Source organism: Bubalus kerabau, chromosome 5 (assembly GCF_029407905.1).
Source record: "Bubalus kerabau isolate K-KA32 ecotype Philippines breed swamp buffalo chromosome 5, PCC_UOA_SB_1v2, whole genome shotgun sequence".
In the NCBI taxonomy this organism is placed as follows: Eukaryota; Metazoa; Chordata; class Mammalia; order Artiodactyla; family Bovidae; genus Bubalus; species Bubalus kerabau.
Window position 1 is genome coordinate 9,319,511 of NC_073628.1, and position 23,626 is coordinate 9,343,136.

Below are 23,626 nucleotides of genomic sequence, written 5' to 3' on the forward strand. Positions count from 1 at the left end.
TGAACTCTGGTGTTGAACAAGTCTGTTGAGAGTCCCTTGGACTGCAAGGAGATCCACCCAGTCATCCTAAAGGAAATCAATCCTGAATATTCATTGGAAGGACTGATGCTGAAATTGAACCTCCAATACTTTGGCCAACTGATGTGAAGAACTGACTCATTAGAAAAGACCCTGTTATTGGGAAAGATTGAAGGCAAGAGGAGAAGAGGATGACAGAGGATGAGATGGTTGGATGGAATCACCAACTTGATGGACATGAGTTGCCCAAGCTCCAGGAGTTGGTAAAGAACAGCAACCCCTGGCATGCTGCAGTCCATTGGGTTGCAAAGAGTCTGACATGACTGAGCGACTGAACTGAACATACCACATAGCAAATACTATTTGTAATTGGCATGTTTTTCCAGCAATACTGGGGCTCCCTAGGCCCCAACACATATCCCCAGTCAAGTTTGCACCCATGCACAGAAGTCAGTGCCTAGCATTCACAAGGCATTCAGTGAGTTCTGATTGCAGGGGAACCTCCATTTTAGTCGACATAAAAGAGTAAAAGACACATTTATCCTTGTGTCTCAAATAACTCCAAAGTAGAAAAGACAAATGAAAGAGCATTGTTTTACATCAAACATCTGGCAGCAGAGAATGGATTCCTGAGGCAGGGAGCAAGCAAGGAGAGTTCTACAATTGCCCCAACTCTAGAAATAGTTTCCAACACATACATGGAAGGTGTACCTAGGCAGAGACAAACAGTCTCCCCAAGAAGAGAGATTTATGACTCTATATAGTTAGAGTTCACAGTAGAGAGCTACATACAGAGAACTGTGGGAAGGTACAGGTGATATCCTTCCAGTTTTTAGCAGAGAGTTGATAGTACTGGTCTGAATTATAGGGAACAATCCTTGAGTCTCAAATTGCACCAAGTCTAATTGTGTCCCCACCCACCAGCGTGGAAATTACACATTTTTAAATATAAATTTATTTATTTTAATTGGCAGCTAATTACTTTACAATATTGTATTGGTTTCGCCATACATTGACATGAATCTGCCACGGGTGTACACGTGTTCCCCATTCTGAACATTGAGAAGACTCAAATGAATAAAATCAGAAATGAGAGGAAACATTAAAACTGATACCACAGAAACACAAAGGATTATAAGCAAGTACTACAAATAATTACAGAGAAGGCAACGGCACCCCACTCCAGTACTGTTGCCTGGAAAATCCTATGGATGGAGGAGCCTGGTAGGCTGCAGTCCATGGGGTCGCTAGGAGACAGACACGACTGAGTGACTTCACTTTCACTTTCCACTTTCATGCATTGGAGAAAGAAATGGCACCCCACTCCAGTGTTCTTTCCTGGAGAATCCCATGGACAGAGAAGCCTGGTATGCTGCAGTCCGTGGGGTCGCACAGAGTCGGACATGACTGAAGCGACTTGGCAGCAGCAGTGGTGAGAGTGAGTACCCTTGTCTTGTTCCTGATCTTAGGGGACATGCTTTCAATTTTTCACCATTGAGGATAATGTTTTCTGTGGGTTTGTCATATATAGCTTTTATTATGTTGAGGCATGTTCCTTATATTCCTGCTTTCTGGAGGGTTTTATCATAAATGGATATTGAATTTTGTCAAAGACTTTCTCTGCATCTATTGAGATAATCATATAGCTTTTATTTTTTCAAATTTTTAATGTGGTATATTACATTGATTGATTTGCCCATATTGAAGAATCCTTGCATCCCTTGGATAAAGCCCACTTGGTCATGATGTATGATCTTTTTAATGTGTTGCTGGATTCTGATTGCTAGAATTTTGTTAAGGATTTATGCATCTATGTTCATCAGTGATATTGGCCTGTTGTTTTCTTTTTTTGTGGCATCTTTGTCAGGTACTGGTATTAGGGCGATGGTGGCCTCATAGAATGAGTTTGGAAGTTTACCTTCCTCTGCAATTTTCTGGAAGAGTTTGAGTGGGATAGGTGTTAGCTCTTCTCTAAATTTTTGGTAGAATTCACCTGTGAATCTATCTGGTCCTGGGCTTTTGTTTGTCTTACATATTGCATTTGTATATTGCATTTGTCTTACATATTGCAGTGCTCCTAAGATGGGTGCCTTTATATTTATAATTGTTATATCTTCTTGGATTGGTATTTTGATCATTATGTAGTGTCCTTCTTTGTCTCTTTTCACAGCCTTTGTTTTAAAGTCTATTTTATCTGATATGAGTATTGCTACTCCTGCTTTCTTTTGGTCTCTATTTGCATAAGATAACTTTTTCTAGCCCTTCCCTTTCAGTCTGAATGTGTCCCTTGTTTCGAGGTGGGTCTCTTGTAGACAACATATACAGGAGTCTTGTTTTTGTATCCATTCAGCCAGTCTTTGTCTTTTGTTTGGGGCATTCAACCCATCTACATTTAAGGTAATTATTGATAAGTATGATCCTGTTGCCATTTACTTTATTGTTTTGGGTTCAAGATTATACATCCTTTCTCTGTTTCCTGTCTAGGGAAGATCCTTTAGTATATGTTGGAGAGCTGGTTTGGTGGTGCTGAATTCTCTCAGCTTTTGCCTGTCTGTAAAGCTTTTGATTTCTCCTGCATATTTGAATGAGATCCTTGCTGGGTACAGTAATCTGGGCTGTAGGGTTTTTTTTTTTTTTTTTTTTTTTTTAAATTTCATCACTTTATGTATGCCCTGCCATTCCCTCCTGGCCTGAAGAGTTTCTATTGAAAGATCAGCTGTTATCCTTATGGGAATCCCCTTGTGTGCTATTTGTTGTTTTTCCCTTGCTGCTTTTAATATTTGTTCTTTGTGTTTGATCTTTGTTAATTTGATTAATATGTGTCTTTGGGTGTTTCACCTTGGGTTTATCCTGTTTGGGACTCTCTGGGTTTCTTGGACTTGCGTGATTATTTCATTCCCCAATTAAGGGAAGTTTTCAACTATTATCTCAAGTATTTTCTCATGGTCTTTCTTTTTGTCTTCTTCTTCTGGGACTCCTATGATTCGAATGTTGGGGCATTTAACATTGTCCCAGAGGTCTCTGAGATTGTCCTCATTTCTTTGAATTCTTTTTTCTTTTCCCTCTCTGTTTTATTGATTTCTACCATTGTATCGTCTACCTCACTTATCCTATCTTCTGCCTCTGTTATTCTACTCTTGGTTCCCTCCAGAGTGTTTTTGATCTCATTTATTGCATTATTCATTATATATTGACTCTTTTTTTATTTCTTCTAGGCCCTTGTTAAACCTTTCTTGCATCTTCTCAATTCTTGTCTCCAGGCTATTTATCTGTAATTCCTTTTTGTTTTTAAGATTTTGGATCATTTTCACTATCATTATTCAGAATTCTTTATTAGGTAGATTCCCTATCTCTTCCTCTTTTGTTTGGTTTGGTGGACATTTATCCTGTTCCTTTGCCTGCTGGGTATTTCTCTGCCTTTTCATCTTGTTTATATTGCTGTGTTTGGGGTCGCCTTTCCGTATTCTGGCAGTTTGTGGAGTTCTCTTTATTGTGGAGTTTCCTCATTGTGGGTGGGGTTGGACGGGTGGCTTGTCAAGGTTTCCTGGTTAGGGAAGCTTGTGTCAGTGTTCTGGGGGGTGGGGTTGGATTTCTTCTCTCTGAAGTGTAATGAAGTGTCCAGTAATGAGTTATGAGATGTCAATGGGTTTGGAGTGACTTTAGGCAGCCTGTATATTGAAGCTCAGGGCTATGTTCCTGTGTTGCTGGAGAATGTGTGTGGTATGTCTTGCTCTGGAACTTGTTGGCCCTTGGGTGGTACTTGATTTCAGTGTAGGTATGGAGGCGTTTGATGAGCTCCTATCGATTAATGTTCCCTGGAGTCAGGAGTTCTCTGGTGTTCTCAGGATTTGGACTTAAGCCTCCTGCCTCTGGTTTTCAGTCTTAGTCTTACTGTAGCCTCAAGACTTCTCCATCTATACAGCACCAATGATAAAACATCTAGGTTAAAGATTAAAAGTTTCTCCACAGTGAGGGACACCCAGAGAGGTTCACAGAGTTACATGGAGAAGAGAAGAGGGAGGAGGGAGACAGAGGTGACTAGGAGTAGAAGAGGGAGAATCAAAAGAGAAAAGAGAAAGATAGCCAGTAATCACTTCCTTATGTGCTCTCCACAGTCTGGATTCCTCAGAGATGTTCACAGAGTTACACAGAGAAGAGGAGAGAGAGGATGGAGATAGCAGTGACCAGGAGGAGAAGAGGGGGAGTCAAAAGAGGACAGAGCAAGCTAGCCAGTAATCACTTCCCTAAAAAAGGAGTATGTCAAGGCTGTTTATTGTCACCCTGCTTCTTTAACTTATATGCAGAGTACATCATGAGAAACGCTGGACTGGAAGAAGCACAGGCTGGAATCAAGATTGCAGGGAGAAATATCAATAACCTCAGATATGCAGATGACACCACCCTTATGGCATAAAGTGAAGAGGAACTCAAAAGCGTCTTGATGAAAGTGATAGAGGAGAGTGGAAAAAGTTGGCTTAAAGCTCAACGTTCAGAAAACTAAGATCGTGGTATCTGGTCCCATCACTTCATGGGAAATAGATGGGGAAACAGTGGAAACAATGTCAGACTTTATTTTTTCAGGCTCCAAAATCACTGCAGATGGTGATTGCAACCATGAAATTAAAAGCCGCTTACTCCTTGGAAGGAAAGTTATGACCAACCTAGATAGCCTATTGAAAAGCAGAGACATTACTTTGCCAACAAAGGTCCATCTAGTCAAGGCTATGGTTTTTCCAGTGGTCATGTATGGATGAGATAGTTGGGCTGTGAAGAAAGCTGAGTGCCGAAGAATTGATGCTTTTGAACTGTGATGTTGGAGAAGACTCTTGAGAGTCCCTTGGACCGCAAGAAGATCTAACCAGTCCATCCTAAAGGAGATCAGTCCTGGGTGTTCTTTGGAAGGAATGATGCTAAAGCTGAAACTCCAGTACTTTGGCCACCTCATGTGAAGAGTTGACTCATTGGAAAAGACTCTGATGCTGGGAGGGATTGGGGGTAGGAGGAGAAGGGGACTACAGAGGATGAGATGGCTGGATGGCATCACTGACTCGATGGACATGGGTTTGAGTGAACTCCGGGAGTTGGTGATGGACAGGGAGGCCACACGTGTTGTAATTCATGGAGTTGCAAAGAGTCAGACATGGCTGAGTGACTGAAGTGAACTGAACTGAACTGATGTGCTCTCCACAGTCTGGATCCCTCAGAGATGTTCACAGAGTTACACAGAGAAGAGAAGAGGGAGGAAGGAGACAGAGGTGGCCAGGGGGATAAAGGGGGGACTCAAAAGGAGAGAGACAGATCCAGCCAGTAATCAGTTCCCTAAGTGTTCTTCACAGTCCAGAACACACAGAGATTCACAGAGTTGGGTAAAGAAGAGAAGGCGGGAGGGAGGAGGTAGAGGCGGCCTGGTGGAGAAAAAGGAGATCCAAATTGGGAGAGAGCAATCAGGCCAGTGACCTCTCTCCCAAGTAAAAATGGTTACTGAAGATTCAGTTCTTAAAGGTACAAAATTGATAACAAATGACAAAAAGCAAAAATTGAAAATCTAGAGTAGAGGTTGGATTCTCAAAAATACAATATTTAAGGAAAAAAACAAAGTCATAAAAATTATTATATATATATATGAAGTTTGCTTTAAGAAATAGAGTCTTTTTTTTTTCCAAAGTAATAGGTTATAAAAATGAAAATTAAAGGAGTAGTAGAGGATGTAAAAATTTTAAAAAATTAAATTTAAAGAATAAAAATAGTAAAATATATCTAGGACTTTCTCTGGTGTCGTTGTGAACAGTGTGGGGTCAATTCACTTTCAGATAGTTCCTTCATCCAGCTTATACTTCTCAAGATCTTTAGGCCCCTTCCTATGTAGTCGGTGCTAACTGCAGGGTTTTAATCTATTGCACCTGTCACTTTCAGGGCGGTTCCCTCTGTTTTAGCTTCTCTTTCCTGGTCTCTTCAGTGTCTAATTTCTGCCCTGACCCAAGAGGGTGGTGGTGGACAGTTTTTTAGGCACACTTGTTCAGTAGTCCTGTGGGGAGGGAGGGACGCTGCAAACAAATAACACTGGCATATGTGGAGAGTGCTCGCAGTGTCTCGGGCACACTGGGTTTGCCCCTGCTCACAGCGTGTGTGCTTTCCCTGTCTACACTGCTCAGGCTCTACGTTGCTTTTCTGGGAACTGTCTGAGGCCAGCCCTGGGTTGTATGCACTTCCCAGGTCTAAGCTGCTCAGCTTCAGGTATTCGGGTAGTTCTCAGAGGCACAGACTCAGCTGGGCCTGAGTTTTGTGCCCTTCCCAGGTCCGAGCAGGTCAGGTGACCAGGTGTTTCACAAGCACGGTCACTGAGACTTATCGTCTCCCCCGTCCCTGCTGCTTGGTTTTCTGGGTGTACAACCAGCGCACTTTCTCAGGCGGATGTTGACCGTCCAGTATCCCAAGAGGTCTTGGTTAGCAACGAAGCCTGCTTGCATTTTGGTAGATAATGCCTCTCTGGGGCGGTGATTGCCCTTTTCTGGCTCTGGCTGCCCTTGCCTGCCTGTCTCCGGAGGGGGATGGGCCGGCCTGCTGCTGGCTAGCTCTGCTCAGTCCTTTGTTCTGTGAGCGGGCCTGGTGGTGTCTTAGGTTAGGGCTTTTCACGTGGTAGCTATCCCACAGTCTGGTTTGCTATCCCAAGTTAGTTCCCTCAGATTGCCCTCAGAGCATTCAGGCCCGGTCCTTACTCTAAGCAATGCAGCCCATGCTTCCCTGCCCAGCCCCCACTTGCTAGTGGCGAATGTAGGTGTCTGTGCTGCTTCTCTGCTGTGGGAGTTACTGTTGGGCATGTAATCTGTGGGTTTTAATTATTTATTTATTTTTACTCCCGGTTATGTTGCCCTCTGTGTTTCCAAGGCTTGCCAGAGACTTGGCAGTGAGAGAGTTTCCTGGTGTTGGGAAACTTCTCTCTTTTTTAAGACTCCCTTCCCGGGATGGAGCTCCTTCCCTACCTCTTTTGTCTCTCTTTTTATCATTTATATTTTTTCCTACCTCCTTTTGAAGAAAATGGGCTGCTTTTCTGGGTGCCTGATGTTCTCTGCTGGCATTCAGAAGTTGTTTTGTGGAATTTTCTCAGCCTTCAAAAGTTCTTTTGATGAATTTGTTGGGGGAGAAAGTGGTCTCCCTGTCCTATTCCTCCACCATCTTAGGACCACCCCAGCAAATATTTTAAAATGAACAAAAATGCAAACACAAAATATCAAAATTTGTGTGGTATAGGTAAAGTGCTGAGAAAAAAATGTATTATCTTACATGCTTATACTAGAAAAGAAGAAAAGTTTAAAATCAGTACTCTGAGCTTTCAACGGAAGAAATTAGAAAAAAAGAGCAAAATAAACCAAAGCAAGTAAAAAGAAGAAAATAGAAAAGATAAGGGCAGAAATCTATAAAGTTGGAAACAGAAAACAGTAGAGAAAATCAATAGGGTCAAAGCTGTTTTTCTGAAAATACCAATTAAGTTGATAAAACTCTAGTGAGACTGACAAAGAAAAAAAGGGGAAAAGATTCAAATTACCAATATCAGAAATGAAAGAAGGGTTTTCACTAAAGACTCCACAGACATTGAAAAGATAAGAAAATCATATTATGCGCTCTATGTATGTATTACATTTGATGACTAAGATTAAATGTAGGTTGGTACAGCCACTATGGAGAACAGTATGAAGATTCCTTAACAAATTAGGAATAAAATTACCATATGACCCAACAACCCCACTACTGGGCATATGCTCTGAGAAAACCATAATTCAAAAAGACACATGTACCCCAGTGTGCATTGCAGCACTATTTATAATGGCCAGGACATGAAAGCAACCTAGATATTCATTGATAGATGAATGGATAAAGAAGATATGGTACATATGTTCAATGGAATATTACTCAGCCATAAAAAGGAATGAATTTGAGTCAGTTGTAGTGAGGTGGATGAACCTAGAAGCTGTTATACAGAGTAAAGTAGTCAGAAAGAGCAAAACAAATATTGCATAGTCATGCATATATATGGGATCTAGATTAAATGGACCAATTTCTTGAAAAACACAAACTAACGAAACCAACCTAAGATAAGATAGATACACAGTCTATTTCTATGTCCTATTAAAGGAATTGAATTTTTAATTATAAAATCTTGCAAATGGAAATATCCAGGTCTAGATAGCTTCCCCAGCAAATTTCATGAGCAGTTTAAAGAAACAGTCCCAGTTTTTACAAAATTCCAGAAAATAGAGAAGGGTACAGAACTTCTGAGAGAACACACAGATGGAAAATTAGCACATGAAAAGATGCTCAACATCTTTAGCTGCTAGGGAAATACAAATTAATGCCACATGAGATACCTGTATACATCAAGAATGGCTAACATAAAAAATCCCAACAATAACAAGTATTGATAAGCATGCAGAACAACTGGAAATTTAATAGATTGCTGGTGGAAATGTGAAATTCCCAAAGCTACTCTGAAATAACTCTGGAAAATAGTTTGATAGTTTCTTATAAAATTAAACATGCATTTACCACATAATCCATCAAGCCCACTGGTAAGTATTAAACCAAGAGAAATGAAAAGTTACATTCATACAAAGACTTGTATACAAATGTTTTTAGCAGCTCTATTCATAATTGTCAAAAACTGAAAACCACTCAAATGTTCTTCACTGGGCCAACAGATATATTGTGGTACAGTAGAATCATACTGAGTGTTAATAATAAATAGAATTGGCTCAGTGTTATCACACAGCAACTTAGATCAGTACCCAAAGGTACTGCTGATGGAAACAAACCAGTTTCAAAGGTTCACATCCTACCCAATTCCATTTATAGGACATTCTCAAAATGCAAAATACAGTAATGGAGAGCAGATCAGCAAGTTGCTGGGGGTTAAGGGAGGGGGTGGAGAAGGTATGATTACACAGAAGCAACACCAAGGAATTTTTTGGAATGATGGAGTTATATATCCTGATTGTATTGGTGGTCATCGCGCAAATCTAGAATTTTACCCATCCTGGAAAGTCAGTGTTACATGTTAATTAAAAAATAAAAAGTATGGATAACCACTGCTGCTGCTGCTGCTAAATTGCTTTAGTCGTGTCCAACTCTGTGCGACCCCATAGATGGCAGCCCACCAGGCTCCCCTGTCCCTGGGATTCTCCAGGCAAGAACACTGGAGTGGGTTGCCATTTCCTTCTCCAATGCATGAAGTGAAAAGTGAAAGTGAAGTCGCTCAGTCATGTCTGACTCTTAGTGACCCATGGACTGCAGCCTACCAGGCTCCTTCGTCCATGGGATTTTCCAGGCAAGAGTACTGGACTAGGGTGCCATTGCCATAAAATGGAATTCATAACTTCCAAATTAGCTTAAGAAAAAAATGGGAGAGTGATAAAGGAGACTTCATCAATCCAATAGTAAGTATAAAAGCTGAAAATATAAGGACAAAATAGCAACAGTAAGTAGAAAACACAAAATAAGATCATGCAAATAATACCAAATATACCAGGAATCACAGTTGTGTACCTGTGACCAGGCACATGGTCATCTCACAGAGAACATTTCCAGCCTCCCTTGTAGACAGTGCGGCCATGTGACTGAGTATTTGCCGATGAGATGTGAGTGCAAATAGCGTGTGCCAATCCCGGGCCTGGGCTTACGACATCAGGTGGGCCTTGTCTGTATTCTCTATTTGCCTTCTCAGTGGTTGAAACCTAGACACAGTGGTGACCATGCTTCAGCCATGCAGGTGATGCTGGCACTCTGGGGTTGGTGGGATGAGCCAGAAGGTCCACAGGGAGCAGAGTTACCCACTGACCTGAACCATTTTCTGTTTGTGTGAGAAGGAAATAAACATCTGAATTTTCAAAGCTGCTGTATTTTGGGGTACCTTCATTAGTACCTTTGCTAGGCTTTATTTGGAGTGTCTACCTCCTTTTAGAGGCCCTTGAAAGATGGCAGAGCCAAATCCCAGGCTCTCAGAAGAGGGAGCTGCAGAGTTTCCGGAGCCTTCACATTCTTGTGCCCACCTTCTGCTGTGGGGCGCAAAGCATCTGCAGACTCAGGCTCCTGGTTCCGGAGGTGAGCCAGGCCTGACATCGTGGGGACACTTTTAACAAGGGGAGGAGAGTGGGGTCAGCTGGTGGGGCCCTTGGAATAGGCAGGTCCTCTTCTCTGGCTGGGCCCTCTGGCTCCATCCTCAGTAGTGGACACAGTAGAGCTGGACACTACCACTGATTCGCAGCTCCCGTAGCTGCTCCAGGACCTGCTGGCCCAGGCTGGTGGCCCCCACACCCTGCCCGTTGAGCGCCAGCTTCAGGCCTCCCTCTTGGCACAGGAGCAGCACCTGGTACAGAAGGGCATGGGGTACTTCAGGCTTCCAGACCCTCCCTTGCCTGCCTGATGCCCCACCCAGTGGCTTCTCCTTCCATCAAAGGACACAAGGAATAAACCCATGGGGCACCCAGTGGTGAAAAAGACGGGATGACGGAAGGGCCCAGGTTGTTGTCAGCCCTTCCACAAGGATCTGCCCAGGACTTGGCCTCCATTTCACCATCTGTAACAGGGGTTGCTTCCCCTGGAGAAGTGGTCTCAACCTCAGCTGCACATTGGAGTCATTAGCAGGGCTTTTTAATAATGCTGAGGCCAGGGCCCACTTTGATTAATTAAATTTGTGTTTCAGGGTGTGAGATCAGCCCCACTGATTTCCTCTCTTCTAGTGGCACTGGCTCCACAAACCATGCCCCCACTCCTGGCCGTACCCCCACTCCCCTGGATGGGAGTGTAGCTCTGCACTCCACCCCAGAGGGACCAGGGATCTGGATTATGACCCACCTCAAAGAATCGCTGGGGGTAGAAGAGGAATGGGGCCAAGATCAGCTTCTTCCGGCCCCAGTGGGAGACCCAGGCCAGAGTTCTGTCTGCAAAGGACGCCCTGAGCGTCACTGGAACGTGGGCGGCCTTGTCTCGCAGACTGAGCATGAAACTGTAGGAATGGGTGGGAGAAGGTGCTTGTGGGCTTGCTAAATAAACACCAGGTGCTGTTTTAAGCAGAGAAGGCAATGGCACCCCACTCCAGTACTTTTGCCTGGACAACCCCACGGACGGAGAAGCCTGGTAGGCTGCAGTCCATTGTGTCACTAAGGGTTGGACACGACTGAGCGACTTCACTTTCACTTTTCACTTTCATGCATTGGAGAAGGAAATGGCAACCCACTCCAGTGTTCTTGCCTGGAGAATCCCAGGGATGGGGGAGCCTGGTGGGCTGCCATCTATGGGGTCGCACAGAGTCGGACACGACTGAAGCGACTTAGCAGCAGCAGCAGCTGTTCTAAGCCTTGAGGTGGCCCAGGGCTAATCTAACCTAAAGAAATGTTCTGGCTGGTCCCCAGTATTGTTCAACTTTAAAGTATTACCATTTCCAAAAACTGAGAAAGTTTTCGAAAATTTTGGCTTCTTTTTTAAAAAGAAATTCAGAAGATCTGGCATCAGAAGATCTATAGAAATATTCTTTCCACTTCACCACATTCCCAACCTGGTGCCTCACTGTTTACGTGACCTGCCTGGCCTCTGAGGACACGTGAATTCATGGCCCTTGAGAGAGAGCAGTAAAATGATGTGTGTGTCAAGTGCTAATAACCATGTGACTCTGAGCTGAGATCTGGCTTCCTGTCTCCAAGTTTGGGAAGGAGTGGGGGTTCTTTCGTCCACTGGAAACTTTTTCATCTTCCCTGTTCAGGTGGGATTATCTTTCTCCTTTTTTTCCACTGGGGGAACTCAGGGCTCAGAGGGTTGGAGTGGCTTGCCCAAGACCAGTTTATAAAAGGCAAAACCAGGAATCCAACCCACTTGTGCCTGGTTTTTGAGGCCAATGCTGCCGAGGGCTGTGCTGCAAGCCTGCCTAGAAGTCACAGACCTGGTCAAGCGCATGCAGGGCAAGGGTTTAGTCAGGTCAGTGACTTAAAAAAGAACAAAACAGAAGGGGATAGGCCAGGGAAAATACATGGCATTTTCCTTAGTCCCCTGCTCCTCCACCACATTTGTGGACCACTTGCTATATGCCTGGCATAATCCCTAAAGCTGACACTATTTTTACCCCCTTTTACAGACAAGGAAACTAAGGCACAAAAAGGAAAGGTCACTGCTGTGAAGCTGCTCAGATTTGAAGTGTCCTCAACAGAAGTCAAGGGCTTCCCAGGTGGCGCTAGTGGTAAAGAACCCACCTGCCAACGCAGGAGACATGAGAGATATGGGTTTGATTCCTGGGTCGGGAAGATCCCCTGGAGAAAGAAATGATGACCCACTCCAGTATTATTGCCTGGAGAATTCCATGGACAGAGAAGCCTGGCGGGCTACAGTCCGTAGGGTCGCACAGAATCGGACACAACTGAAGCAACTTAGCACACACCCATGCAACAGAAGTCAAACCCAGGAAATCGGGTCCAGGAACGTCATGAGATCCAGTGCAGTTCCGGAAAGAAGGAGAGAAGGAAGGATGATGAGGAAGAAGGAAAGAAAAGAAGGATAAAGAAAGAAAGAAAAGAAAGATACGTGTCTTAACTGGAGCCTGCAGGTTTGAGGAATAAAGTAGTAGCGCCCCCTGTGGGAGAACTCAGGCAGCATCCTCTTGACTAGAGTTCCTCCAAGTCCCCACCTCCCAGTGCAGGGCCTCCTTTTTGGGGTCCCCTGGCGTTGTCTCCTAAACCAGGGCACTGTGGGAGATCAGTTCCTCTCATCTGTTTGCGATTTCTCAAGTTGTACACTTTTATTCTCTAGTTTTTATTTTTTTGGCTGAGAGGCACGAGGGAATCCTAGTTTCCTTACCAGAGAGCAAACCTGTGCCCCTTCACTGGAAGTGCAGAGTCCTAACCACTGGGCTGCCGTGGAAGTTCCAGCCTGTGTCTTTAAAGGGCCTTTCCTGAGGCTGCAGCTGGGACCTGCGGTGAGAGGCTGGCTGGCCTGACCACACGTCCAGGCAGGGAAGGCACTCCCAGAATTGGAGTTGCTGGTGCCACAAAGCCACCTGAGCCCAGGAACCAACCCCAGGTCAGACTTTCACAGGCTCTGTGACCTTGGGCAACTTCTGCTCTCTGCTCCTCTGTCTCCTCACCTGGAAGGTGGGGACTAAACAGTAGTGCTGGAGATTAAAGAGGTGATGCTTCTAAAGCTTGTGCCTGGCACAGAGATGCGTCCTGTCCCCCATCCCCACCCCCAACTCTGCATACTTACTCCTTTGGCTCCGATAAGACCAGTCCTCGCACTATGATGACCTGTCCAGGCCAGAGACCCTGGGGAAGGGCATGGAAGCAGGGCACCTCCTGAAGGAACACAGGAGATGACTGAGAGGTGGGGGTGAGGGGGATCTCACAGAGGGGGTTGGGGAGGGCTACTGCCCTGAGGAGCTGCTTCCTGGACTGTCCTTAGGGGCCAGGGAGCCCTGAGGCAGGTAAATCTCTGCCTCTGCTCTGCAGCCAGGAGGAAACAGCTCTGCTTAGTTATTATACACCTACTGCAGGCCGGCCTCCTGTACTCTGCTCTCCCTGGCCTCCCCTTCTCTTCGCCTGCCCCCCCCCCCCCCCCCCGTGCTGTGAGCCCCTAATGCTGTGCTCCAAATGGTAATGGCTCATTCCTTGGTCTGCCTCCCCACCAGCCTGTAAGCAGCTGGGGAGGTGGAACTGATATGTGCCTCTACCCTACAGCCTGGTGCTGGGCCTAGCAGGGATGACTATCAGAAAATTGTGTGCAGAATAAATGGAGAATAGGTAAAATGAAGCTGGATCTTCAGCCTGAAGTTGCCCGTTCACCCACAACTTGCAATTCAAGGGGAAATCCTGGTGCTGGGGGCCAGTTCCCACCAGGTGGGGCACCCTCCCAGCCCTGATAGAGCAGGTGAGGGACTGTCCCTCCACCAGATGCAGGAGCAGAGGTCACTCACCAGCCCCGGGCTCCTCAGCAGGAAGGGCTGTCAAGGAAAGAAAGAGGGGACATGGAGGCCACATGGTGCTCGCTCAATGAAAGGGATCCTTAAAAGTTGGGGATACTGGGGGTTTACTTTTCTCAGAGATAATATGGGAAAATGATTGGCCCTCCAGTGCTGCCCTCTTGAATTCAGGTGGACACCGGCTCTGGAATAATGAGGAAGAACTGGATGGAGGGTCTGTCATTCACTCACTGTGTGACTCTGGGCGAGTCCCTGGGTCTCATCTCCCTTCTGCCCTGCAAGCCAACCTGCTACCTTGCAGGGTTGCTGAAGCTCCATCTGAGATGGATCTGGTAGAAAGGCTGGGCCCTGCCCACTCCAGGAAGTCAGCCCACCCCATCCATCCTCCCTAGCTGGCCCTGGCACCAGGAAGAGGCAAATCCAGGCTCCCATGGACTGAGGCAGGGCCAGCTGTAACCATGGTGACTGCACAGTGAGGGAGGGGGCAGCTGGGCCTTGTGCAATGTGAGCATCAGTCCAGCGAGTGGCAGGTCCCACTGGGGTCAGAGGGAGGGGTACCGGCTCAGCTGGGATGACTGGGACAGAGAAGGCTAACCCAGCTCCCAAGACTCACGTGTCCAACTGGATACTCGCTGCCACCCTCCACAAATGGCTGTTGGGAGAGAGAAAAAGCAACAGGCAGGATTCAGGACCACAGCAAGTCTAGAGTTTTGATTTGCCTCCTGCCTGCCCTGCTGTGCCTGGGAAGGAGGGCAGAGGCCAGCTGTGGCCTTGGTAGCTCCTCCTCTCCCCAGAGGCCTTGTCAGGGCTTCTCAAACCTGGCATTTGATCATGCTGATTCCTGGGCCCTACCTCTGACTTACTAAATCAGAGTCTCTGGTGGTGGGTCCCAGAAATCTGCACTTTTAAATTAGCTCCTCAGCTGGGAATGATACAGCCAGTGCTATGTTTGGGTCTCACAGCTCCAAGACTCCAAGTCATTTGCTTTCTGGCCACTGCTCCACATTGACCAGACTCTACACCCAGGATAGCTCAGCTGGCAGCTCAGTTGGTAAAGAATCTGCCTGCAATGCAAGGGACCCTGGTTTGATTCCTGGGTCAGGAAGATCCCCTGGAGAATGGATAGGCTATCCATTCCAGTATTCATGGGTTTCCCTGGTGGCTCAGATGGTAAAGAACCTGTCTGCAATGTGCAAGACCTGGGTTTGATTCCTGGGTTGGGAAGATCCCTTGGATAAAGGAACAGTTTCCCACTCCAGTATTCTTGCCTGGAGAATTCCATGGGCTGAACAGCCTGGCAGGCTACAGTCCATGGGGTTGCAAACAGTCAGACACAACTGAGCGACTTTCACTTTCATGTCCAGGATAGACTTCTGCCCCAGGCTCTTGGGCTCCTCTTCTGTGGTCAGCTCGTCCCTCACCCCTGCCATGTCCAACACCTGGATGGATGCCCTCCACCTTAGCTATAATTGGTGTCAGGACTTGTCTGGGATGGAAGGGGGTCCCAGGCTTGTCCAGGCGTCAGGGGAAGTCAGAGGCTGCTGCCACCCAGGCCTTGGCCCCAGAGGAACTTACGTTGATGTTCAGGAATCCAACGGCCGTCACCGAGATGTCGCCAAATATGCCCAGGGTGTCTACCCGAGACAGCGGGAGCCGGTAGCGGTAGTGGAGGAAGTGCTGTCCATTTACACTCACCTGGAGAGACAGACGAGGCTGAGACCACACTGACGTGCCAGACATCCATTGAGTCTCTTACTGGAATTTTCCTCTTTTAACTTCACACCAACTCTAGGAGGCAAGTATGTTTTAAAGACAGGCTTGGGGCTGGTGCACTGGGATGACCCAGAGGGATTGTACGGGGAGGAAGGAGGGAGGAGGGTTCAGGATGGGGAACATGTGTATACCTGTGGCGGATTCATGTTGATATATGGCAAAACCAATACAATATTGTAAAGTTAAAAAATAAAATAAAAAAATAATAAAGACAGGTGCCCAAGGCTTGGGGGAACTTAAGTAGCCTCCCCAAGGTTGTGGAACTGGCAGGCAGAGCACCTTCAATGCCCTGCCTGGCCCCTGACACACCACATTGCCCCACTTTAGTCTCTCAGCTGACCTTCCAGCAGCCACAGCAGCCCTCCGCCTGCCCCATCCACAGGTGAGGAGCCTCAGGGGCTCTGGGACCCCTGTCCCTCCCTGCAGTGCTGGCTGGCACCAGCTCCCTCTGCCCTGGAGAAGTCTGAAGATCCTTCTGGCAGGAGTTCGCATCAGCAGTGAAAGCCTTGAAGCCAGGTTTCTCTCTCCCTTCCCTCCCCACTCTTCTGTGTGATGGGGAGAATGACAGTTCCTTCCTCATGGGTTGTTGTGAGGAGTCAGTGAGCTGAGAACAGCACCCGCCCGGCATCTGCAGCGCTCTCTAGCTGCCCGCTGTGGCAGCGGCAGCACCATGGCGTCTGCTGAATACCGCCATGTGTACCGGGCCATGTGAGCCCAGGGCAGCTTGGAACCAGGCATGGCAGCTCATTGGTTCTCTGAGTACTGGACTCTGTGCTCCATCCCTCCAAATACCCCTTAACACAGTGACAAGGGGAGCGGCTGAAGGAAAGGGAAGCAGAAGGACACGAGTTCTAGACCCCATGATGTCCTCTCCCATGCGTGCTAAGTCACTTCATTCGTGTCCGACTCTTTGCGACCCTATGGACTGTAGCCCTCCAGGCTCCCCTGTCTATGGAATTCTCCAGGCAAGAATACTGGAGTGGGCTGCCATGTCCTCCAGGGGATCTTCCCGACCCAGGGATCGTCTCTTGCATCTCCTGCATTGGCAGACAGGTTCTTTACCACGAACACCACCTGGGAAGCCCTGGTGTCCCCTCCCGCTCACCTTCATCTCCTCATTTCCAAAGAGAAAGAGGATGAGGAAGCTGGCCCCTCTCTGCAGGGCCACGTGGGGCCACCGGGCCTCAACTTGCCAGCGCCCACGGTACAGGGAGTTGCAGATGACGTGGGGTTTGGTGGTGTGGAAGCGAGGGTTGAAGTGGATGGCGATATCTGGCCGGGGGTGCAGGCTGCAGCCGCACTGGAAGTCCACCTGGAACCTGGGGGGAGGTGAGGTTCTCAAAGGGCACCTCTGGTCAGAGACTCCCAGAGACCCTGAAGGCAGAGAAGAAGCCCCGTGGAGCACTCCCCTTACCTGTGTGCATTTAGAGGGACCGCTCCCTGGAGCATGACCATCTTGCCTGCTCGCAGGCCACCAAAAATTGTTGTGACATAAGGAATCACCTGAACAAAGAAGAAACTCATCCAAACCAGGTTGGAGAAAGGGCCTAGGGACCCCTGTGTTGGGGGTGGGATGAGAAGGGAAGAGGAACAAGATAACTGTCCCACCCCAAACAGAAAATGTCTTGATGGGGAAAAATAAGTTTTCTATGAAATGTTCTCTCTCATCTACTCTCCTTTCTTCACAACACCCAGGCCACACTGCACAGGGGAAGCCAGATTAAGCTCCATCGCCCCCTTGGAGCACCAGCCCAGCCCCTCTCTCAGCTCCTAGGGCACAGTAGTGACCCCACTGAGGTTTACAGTCCCCTGGCTGCCACCCCGGCCTCCACTGGGTGTCCTTCAGGGCTCCATTTCAGTGAGTGTCCAGGCTCCCCGAGGACTGTTTATAGGCTGGAGCCTGGGAACCAGAAGGCAGAGGGATGGACAAGTTGGGATATAAGCACAGATCCTGGCTTGGATGCCTGATAATGACTCAGTCTGCCTGCTCAGCTCACCTTTCCCCCTGGTATTCCTAAAAGACGACGCATACTTTTACCACTTCTGGCCCTTTCTGGGACGGTTTCCTCAGCCCTCCCTCCACCTTGTGAAATCTGACTTGACTTCCCAGGCTCTGATTGCTTCTCCAAACGTCATCCATTTTGGTGCCTGAATTATCCCTTCCCTCACTGTGCTCTCTGCTGCCGTGGCTAGTTTGGCCCTTGGCTGACTGGCTTAGACGGAGCCCTCTGGCTGGGAGGCACAAGCCCCTCAAAGCCAAAGTCCTGTCTTTAGCTTCTACAGCCTCAGGGCCTGGCCTGGCAAGTGGGCTCTAAAGAGGTGTCTGCAGAATAAACGTGAACTTGCCCAGGTACACACTGGGCAGTGTCACAAGACGGGCCCTTACCCAGTGTTCTCCAACTCCCGGCAGCTTTCAGAAGCCCAAACTGCCGAGAAGAGCTGAGACCCGACAGCTCTGCCCTCCAGGTGGGAGCTTGAAGCTTGCAAAGCAAGGGGCCCCTCTCACCTGGAGAGGATCAGGAGGCCCCGGCTATCAGAGCACCCACAGCTTAGCTGGGCTCAGCATGTCAGTCCCTCCCACTTTCCAAGCTCTGGGCCTGGCCTGTAATTAACTGATCTGAAGCTGTTCTCCTGAGAGGAGAGGACCAAGTAAAGAGAAAGTGATAATTAGTGCTCATTAGTGGGAGGGTGGGTCTCCTGGGAGTTTGATCTTCTGTAATGCACTGTCAGGCTTCAGGAAATCTGCAGGGCACTGGGCCAAAGGAGGAGTCCAGGAAACCCCAACCCTGTGTCTGACTGGGAGGTTCTGACCCGACTCCCAGGCTGGAGATGAGACTGTCCTTCAGAAGTGATCAGGGTCCCCCAGCGATACTACACACTTCCTGCCCAGGCCCTCTTAGCCAACCACTGTGGAATAGGAGAAAGCACTGTCTTCAGGCTCTACTGTTTTTAAAATGCAATCACCCCATGAGCTCATTGACGAGTGGGAATGAGCTGTCAGTCACTCTAAGCTCAGGAGGGCCTTCCAAGAGCCATGGGCAGGGGCTGGGGAAGCAGGGTCCATGACTCAGGGCCTCTTCAGCCCCCTGCCAACTTGGGAGACCGGGCCCAGCTGGAAGGAGGAGCCCTGAGACCCAGGAGGTTCCAGACCTGAGTGGCTGCTCACCGGGTGGAAGACTGGCGGCTGCAGGATGAAAGTGTCAGGAAGCGGGTCCAGTTTCTCTCCAGGTGACATGGGGGTGGCGTGGGGGTGCCTGGGGCAGCTCTCCCAGCTGTCAGTCTCACCTGCACCGGGCAGGGTCCGCTGTCTATCCCCAGTGCCCCACCCCAGCTCCAGCCCCACCGGCTGGACTGGGTGTCAGCAGAAGTCCAGGTCGAGGGGTGCGAAGCTTGCAGTAACTAATCCTCAGGGTCTGAAGCACGCAGCCTATTGCAGAGGGAAGCCAGAAGCTGGTTCCTTTGAGGCCAGCAGGGGGTTTTGGTTTCCGGGGCGGCAGCTGGAGCCCTCCAGGGGTCAGAAGCAGAGTTGGTGGTACATGTGGGCAGGTCCCAGGAGAAGCCCCGCCCCCAACTTCCTGGACACCAATGGGGGGCTTCCCCTTCTCTCCCCCTACAAAAGGTTTCCACCTCTCTCCCTCCTTTTCTGCCACTTTCCCCACTCTTCTCCTTTTGGCAAGTTTTATAGTCCTTTGAGGCTCCATTTCACAATGGCTGGAAATGCCAGGGCCCAGCTGGGTCACAAGTATGTGGGATGGGGAGAGGTAAGAACAGGCAGGGTAAGAGGAGACCCTCTTTGGCTCGGAAAAGGCAGGTGAGCAGAGGGGAGCACACAACTGCACCAAAGGAGACCTGGGTTCTTGCTCAGCCTCTGCTATAACGTGCTGTTCCCCAGGACAAGTCACCCTCGCTGGGGCTCCTTTTGATCATTTACATATAGAAAAGGTGATCACAGTAGCGTATCTCCTGTCTTGAAGGGAGTATCCGGGAGTGGGTTTAGATTTCTGTGTGTGTGTGTGTGTTTTGTTTTTAAGCTACCCTATTCTCCTTTGGTGGAGAAGGAAATAGCAACCCACTCCAGTATTTTTGCCTGGAGAATCCCATGGACAGAGGAGCCTGGTGGGCTACAGTCCACGGGGTCGCGAAGTCAAACACGACTTAGCAACTGAACAACAACAAATGATCCTTGGGACTGGAACCATTCGAGTTCTGGTTCAAATTCCAATAAGCCCTTTCCTTTAAAAAGCAGCACAGCTTCTCAACTTTATCCTGAGTTGGGAAGCCCCAGGATCTGACCACCGTGTTGACTTGGCAGCAGAGAATTCCTGGCAGGACAAAGCTGGGCAAAGGCTCAAGGGCCCGGGGTGGGGAGGGGAAAGGAAGCAGCTGCTCTGATGGGTGAGTCCTTGGGGGGTCCTGGGGAAAGAGGCTGCATCAGTACCTCCTGGGAACTTATTGGGCTTCCCTGGTGGCTCAGATGGCAAAGAATCTGCTTGCAATGCAGGAGACTCAGGTTCAATCCCTGGGTCTGGAAGATCTAGACATATAGATTTTTGAGCCCGACCCCAGAGATATTGGGGTGAAAGAGCCCAGGAATCAACATTTTAATGTTTGAGAAACACTGACTTAGATCCTAACACGCAGGGCTCCAGGTACAGAACCAGGCTGTTTGCTCAGACCCTGCTGGGTAGGGAGAGCTGGGCGGCTGAAGGTGTTCTGTGTGGGGAAATTGGATCTGAGGTGTGTTCAGGAAGAATAATCTATATACACAGCAGGGGGGGAAAATCAAAGGTAGAGAAACCAGCTGGGCAGGGATGGGGAGCCCTGCACTCGAGGGCGGCGCCCACACCCTGTCCAGCCTCAGTGCCTCCTCCCTGAGTTGAGGAGCTCGGGCCAGCATTAGAAAACACTGTGGGCTGGGTGGCTGAAACAACAGGTGTTTATTTTCTCACGGTTCTGGAGGCTAGAGGCCCAGATCAAGCTGTCCGTAGGGTTGTTTTTCTCCTTGGTTTGCACCCTCATCTTTTCTTGTAGGGAGACCGGTCATATTGGATTAGGGTCCACCCACTTGACCTCATTTTACCTTCCTTTTCCTTCCAAAGGCCTTATCTCCAAACACAGCGCACCTCACATTCTACATACTGTGGTTTAGTTGTTTAGTCGCTAAGTTGTGCCCGGCTCTTGGTGACCCCATGGACTGTAGCTCGCTGGGCTCCTCTGTTCATGGGATTTCCATTGAGATGCCATTTCCTTCTCCAGGGGATCTTCCCAATCCAGGACTGAAGCTGCATCTCCTGCATTGGTAGACAGATTCTTTATCACTGAGCCACCAGGGAAGCCATACTTGGGGTCAGGACTCAACAGATGATTTGGGGGTGGTGGACACAATGCAGCCTGTAACAGGAGAGTGGTTCTGAAACCTCAGGTGTTTATAACTGTTTCTCTTTGCAACAGTCAGAAGTGGAGGCTGCTGAGGGCCTGCAGGGGGGAGGCAGCTGAAGAAAGGGGGATGGTGCATGTCATTTCTCTTTTTCGATGACTCCAACTTTTGACAGCTGGTGGCAGATGGGGACCTGGTTGGTTTAAAGTACACATCCAGACTTGCTGGATCTGATCTGAGAGGCTCCAGAGTAAGGGAAGGTCTTAGTTAGTCTGTTGAGGGGTGGCATGGGGTGGTGGTCTCTTCCTAAGCCAGAGTGAGGAGCACTTGTGGGAGAGGTTCAGGAAAGGGCTGAAGGTGACCTGACGCTGGCAGGTGGGGTTCCCCTGCCACAGACTGGCACTCTCCCACCCCACCCCCATACCCTCCATCCTGTACCTTTTCCTCAGAACATTTGTCATAGCTTGTCATTATGTATTGAAGAATTGTTTAATGTCTGTCTCTTATTCCCCCCCACTCCTCACCTGTAAGTTCCAAGAGGGCAGATTTATTCTTACAACCTGAGTACCAAGCAAATGCCTGATACAGGGAAAGTGCTCAAAATATAGACTGGGTGACTGTGAGAGGTGATGGTTTATAACTCCTGTCCTGTCTCTGCCTTCTTCTCTGTCTCTCCCTTAGCAGGAGTGGAATCATGGCCCAACTGCAAAATAACCCACATAATCTTCTAACTAGCTACAGATTGTAACTGAGGCATTTTTAAAAAAAAATCAATATTTGTCAGTTACCAATTAATAGTTTGGGAAACATAATCCATGCTCAGGGATCTCAAGGTTCCCCACTTTACCCCATTCTTTGATCTAGCAGCCTCTTTCACTGCTCCCAAATAGGTATAACTCTCTGGGCCTAGGGAGGGACTACTGCATAGATTAACCTACTTTGGTCATGTCTCCATCCCTTTCTTCTATCTGATTCCCTTCTAGGTCACTGAAAATGCTCATGGATCCGTTTTCTCTCAGAACCAGTTTTGCATCACCCTAAAACATAGTGGCAGGATAGAAGAATTGACAAGGCAAGAAGAATTGGCAGAACCTGACAGCTGGCTGGATAAGGGAGACAAGGAAAAAGGACTCCCAAAAGGGACTCCAGCATCTTGAATCAAATGATTGGGAAAATTCTGGAAAAACAGGGAAGACTGAGGTATAATCTGGAGGGGGTGGCAAGCTGGTTAATTCTAGCCAAGATCATTTTGGAGGAGGTGGGGGTATAAGAATCAGTTTAGGTGGAGCCTGGACACAGGGGATGTTCAATTAGTGTGTTTGAAGGAATGAAGGTGCTATTGTCTGAAAGCAGGTTCATATACTCTTGAGTAAACAGTTTCAATTTTTTTGGTGGCTATGCTGCCCTGTAAGTGAGTTTTAGTGACTGCAGCAATTTTTTTAATAACTGGATGCTGCATTCATTAAAGGGATCAGCAATCAATCTTGCTCTCAGGGTGCCTCCAGTCTAATTGGAGAGAGAAGACATATACTTGGAGGGGAGAACCAATAGGGCAAAGCCAGCTGTTTTTATTTCTCTTCCCCCCACCCCCAAACAGATGGATAGAAATATCATAAAATTGGGAAAAGGACAAGCAACACTCATAGGCTCAGTAGGCTAACATGACATTTCTTGTTATTAATATTTTGATGTGTATCTTACTGAACCAACCAAACAAAGAATCCAAAAATCCCAAACCACAACTCAATCAGTGCACAGCTTTTGCTCTCCTATCCTATTTTCTAGGGGAGAGATGCAAGGCTTAATGGCCTGGAAGAGCAGAAGCACAGTCTGCTCCTGTGGGCACCTTCCCACTGCAGTGCCCTGAATGGGAGGGGAGGTGGAAACTCCTCCGGCTGGGGAATGTGGGGGTGGGGGAGCAGAGCCATGGGGGCCCACTAGGCACTCCCAGCTTTGGGCAGTTCTAGTGCTGCAGGCCTCAATAGAAATAGTGTAGACATAGAACAGACAAAGTTCTTTTACTCCAGCACTCTCTGTCAAGGAGGAGCCCCTCAGAGAGGCACCGGGGTCTCCCCTTGTGCCCTTTCAGAGGCAGGAGCCTGTCGTCCTGCAGCCCTCCCAACCCACCTGGCTGCCTGAACAGCCCTGTGGCTCTTGCTTCTCCATATGATGCCCCAGGAACCTCTGAGGTCCTCATCTGGGCACCATGAGAACCAAGAGTTCAGTTCAGTTCAGTCGCTTAGTCGTGTCCGACTCTCTGCGACCCCATGGACTGCAGCACGCCAGGCCTCCCTGTCCATCACCAACTCCCAGAGCTTGCTCAAACTCATGTCCATCGAGTCGATGATGCCATCCAACCATCTCATCCTCTGCCATCCCCTTCTCCTCCTGCCTTCAATCTTTCCCAGCATCAGGGTCTTTTCCAGTGAGTCAGTTCTCCGCATCAGGTGGCCAAAGTATTGGAGTTTCAGCTTCAGCATCAGTCCTTCCAATGAATATTCAGGACT

General features: G+C 48.2%; 1 protein-coding gene across 1 annotated transcript; it reads right to left on the minus strand.

Moving 5' to 3' along the window:
• Window positions 1-10,228: 10,228 nt before the first annotated feature.
• LGALS12 (galectin 12) lies at window positions 10,229-18,977 on the minus strand. Its single transcript, XM_055583347.1, has 9 exons — window positions 18,909-18,977; window positions 17,157-17,245; window positions 16,848-17,061; window positions 15,545-15,664; window positions 14,583-14,621; window positions 13,964-13,990; window positions 13,258-13,346; window positions 10,864-11,014; window positions 10,229-10,375 (listed from the first exon to the last, which is right to left on the minus strand). The coding sequence occupies exons 1-9, from the start codon at window positions 18,975-18,977 to the stop codon at window positions 10,229-10,231; spliced, it is 945 nt and encodes a 314-aa protein (XP_055439322.1).
• Between the last annotated feature and the right edge of the window lie 4,649 nt (window positions 18,978-23,626).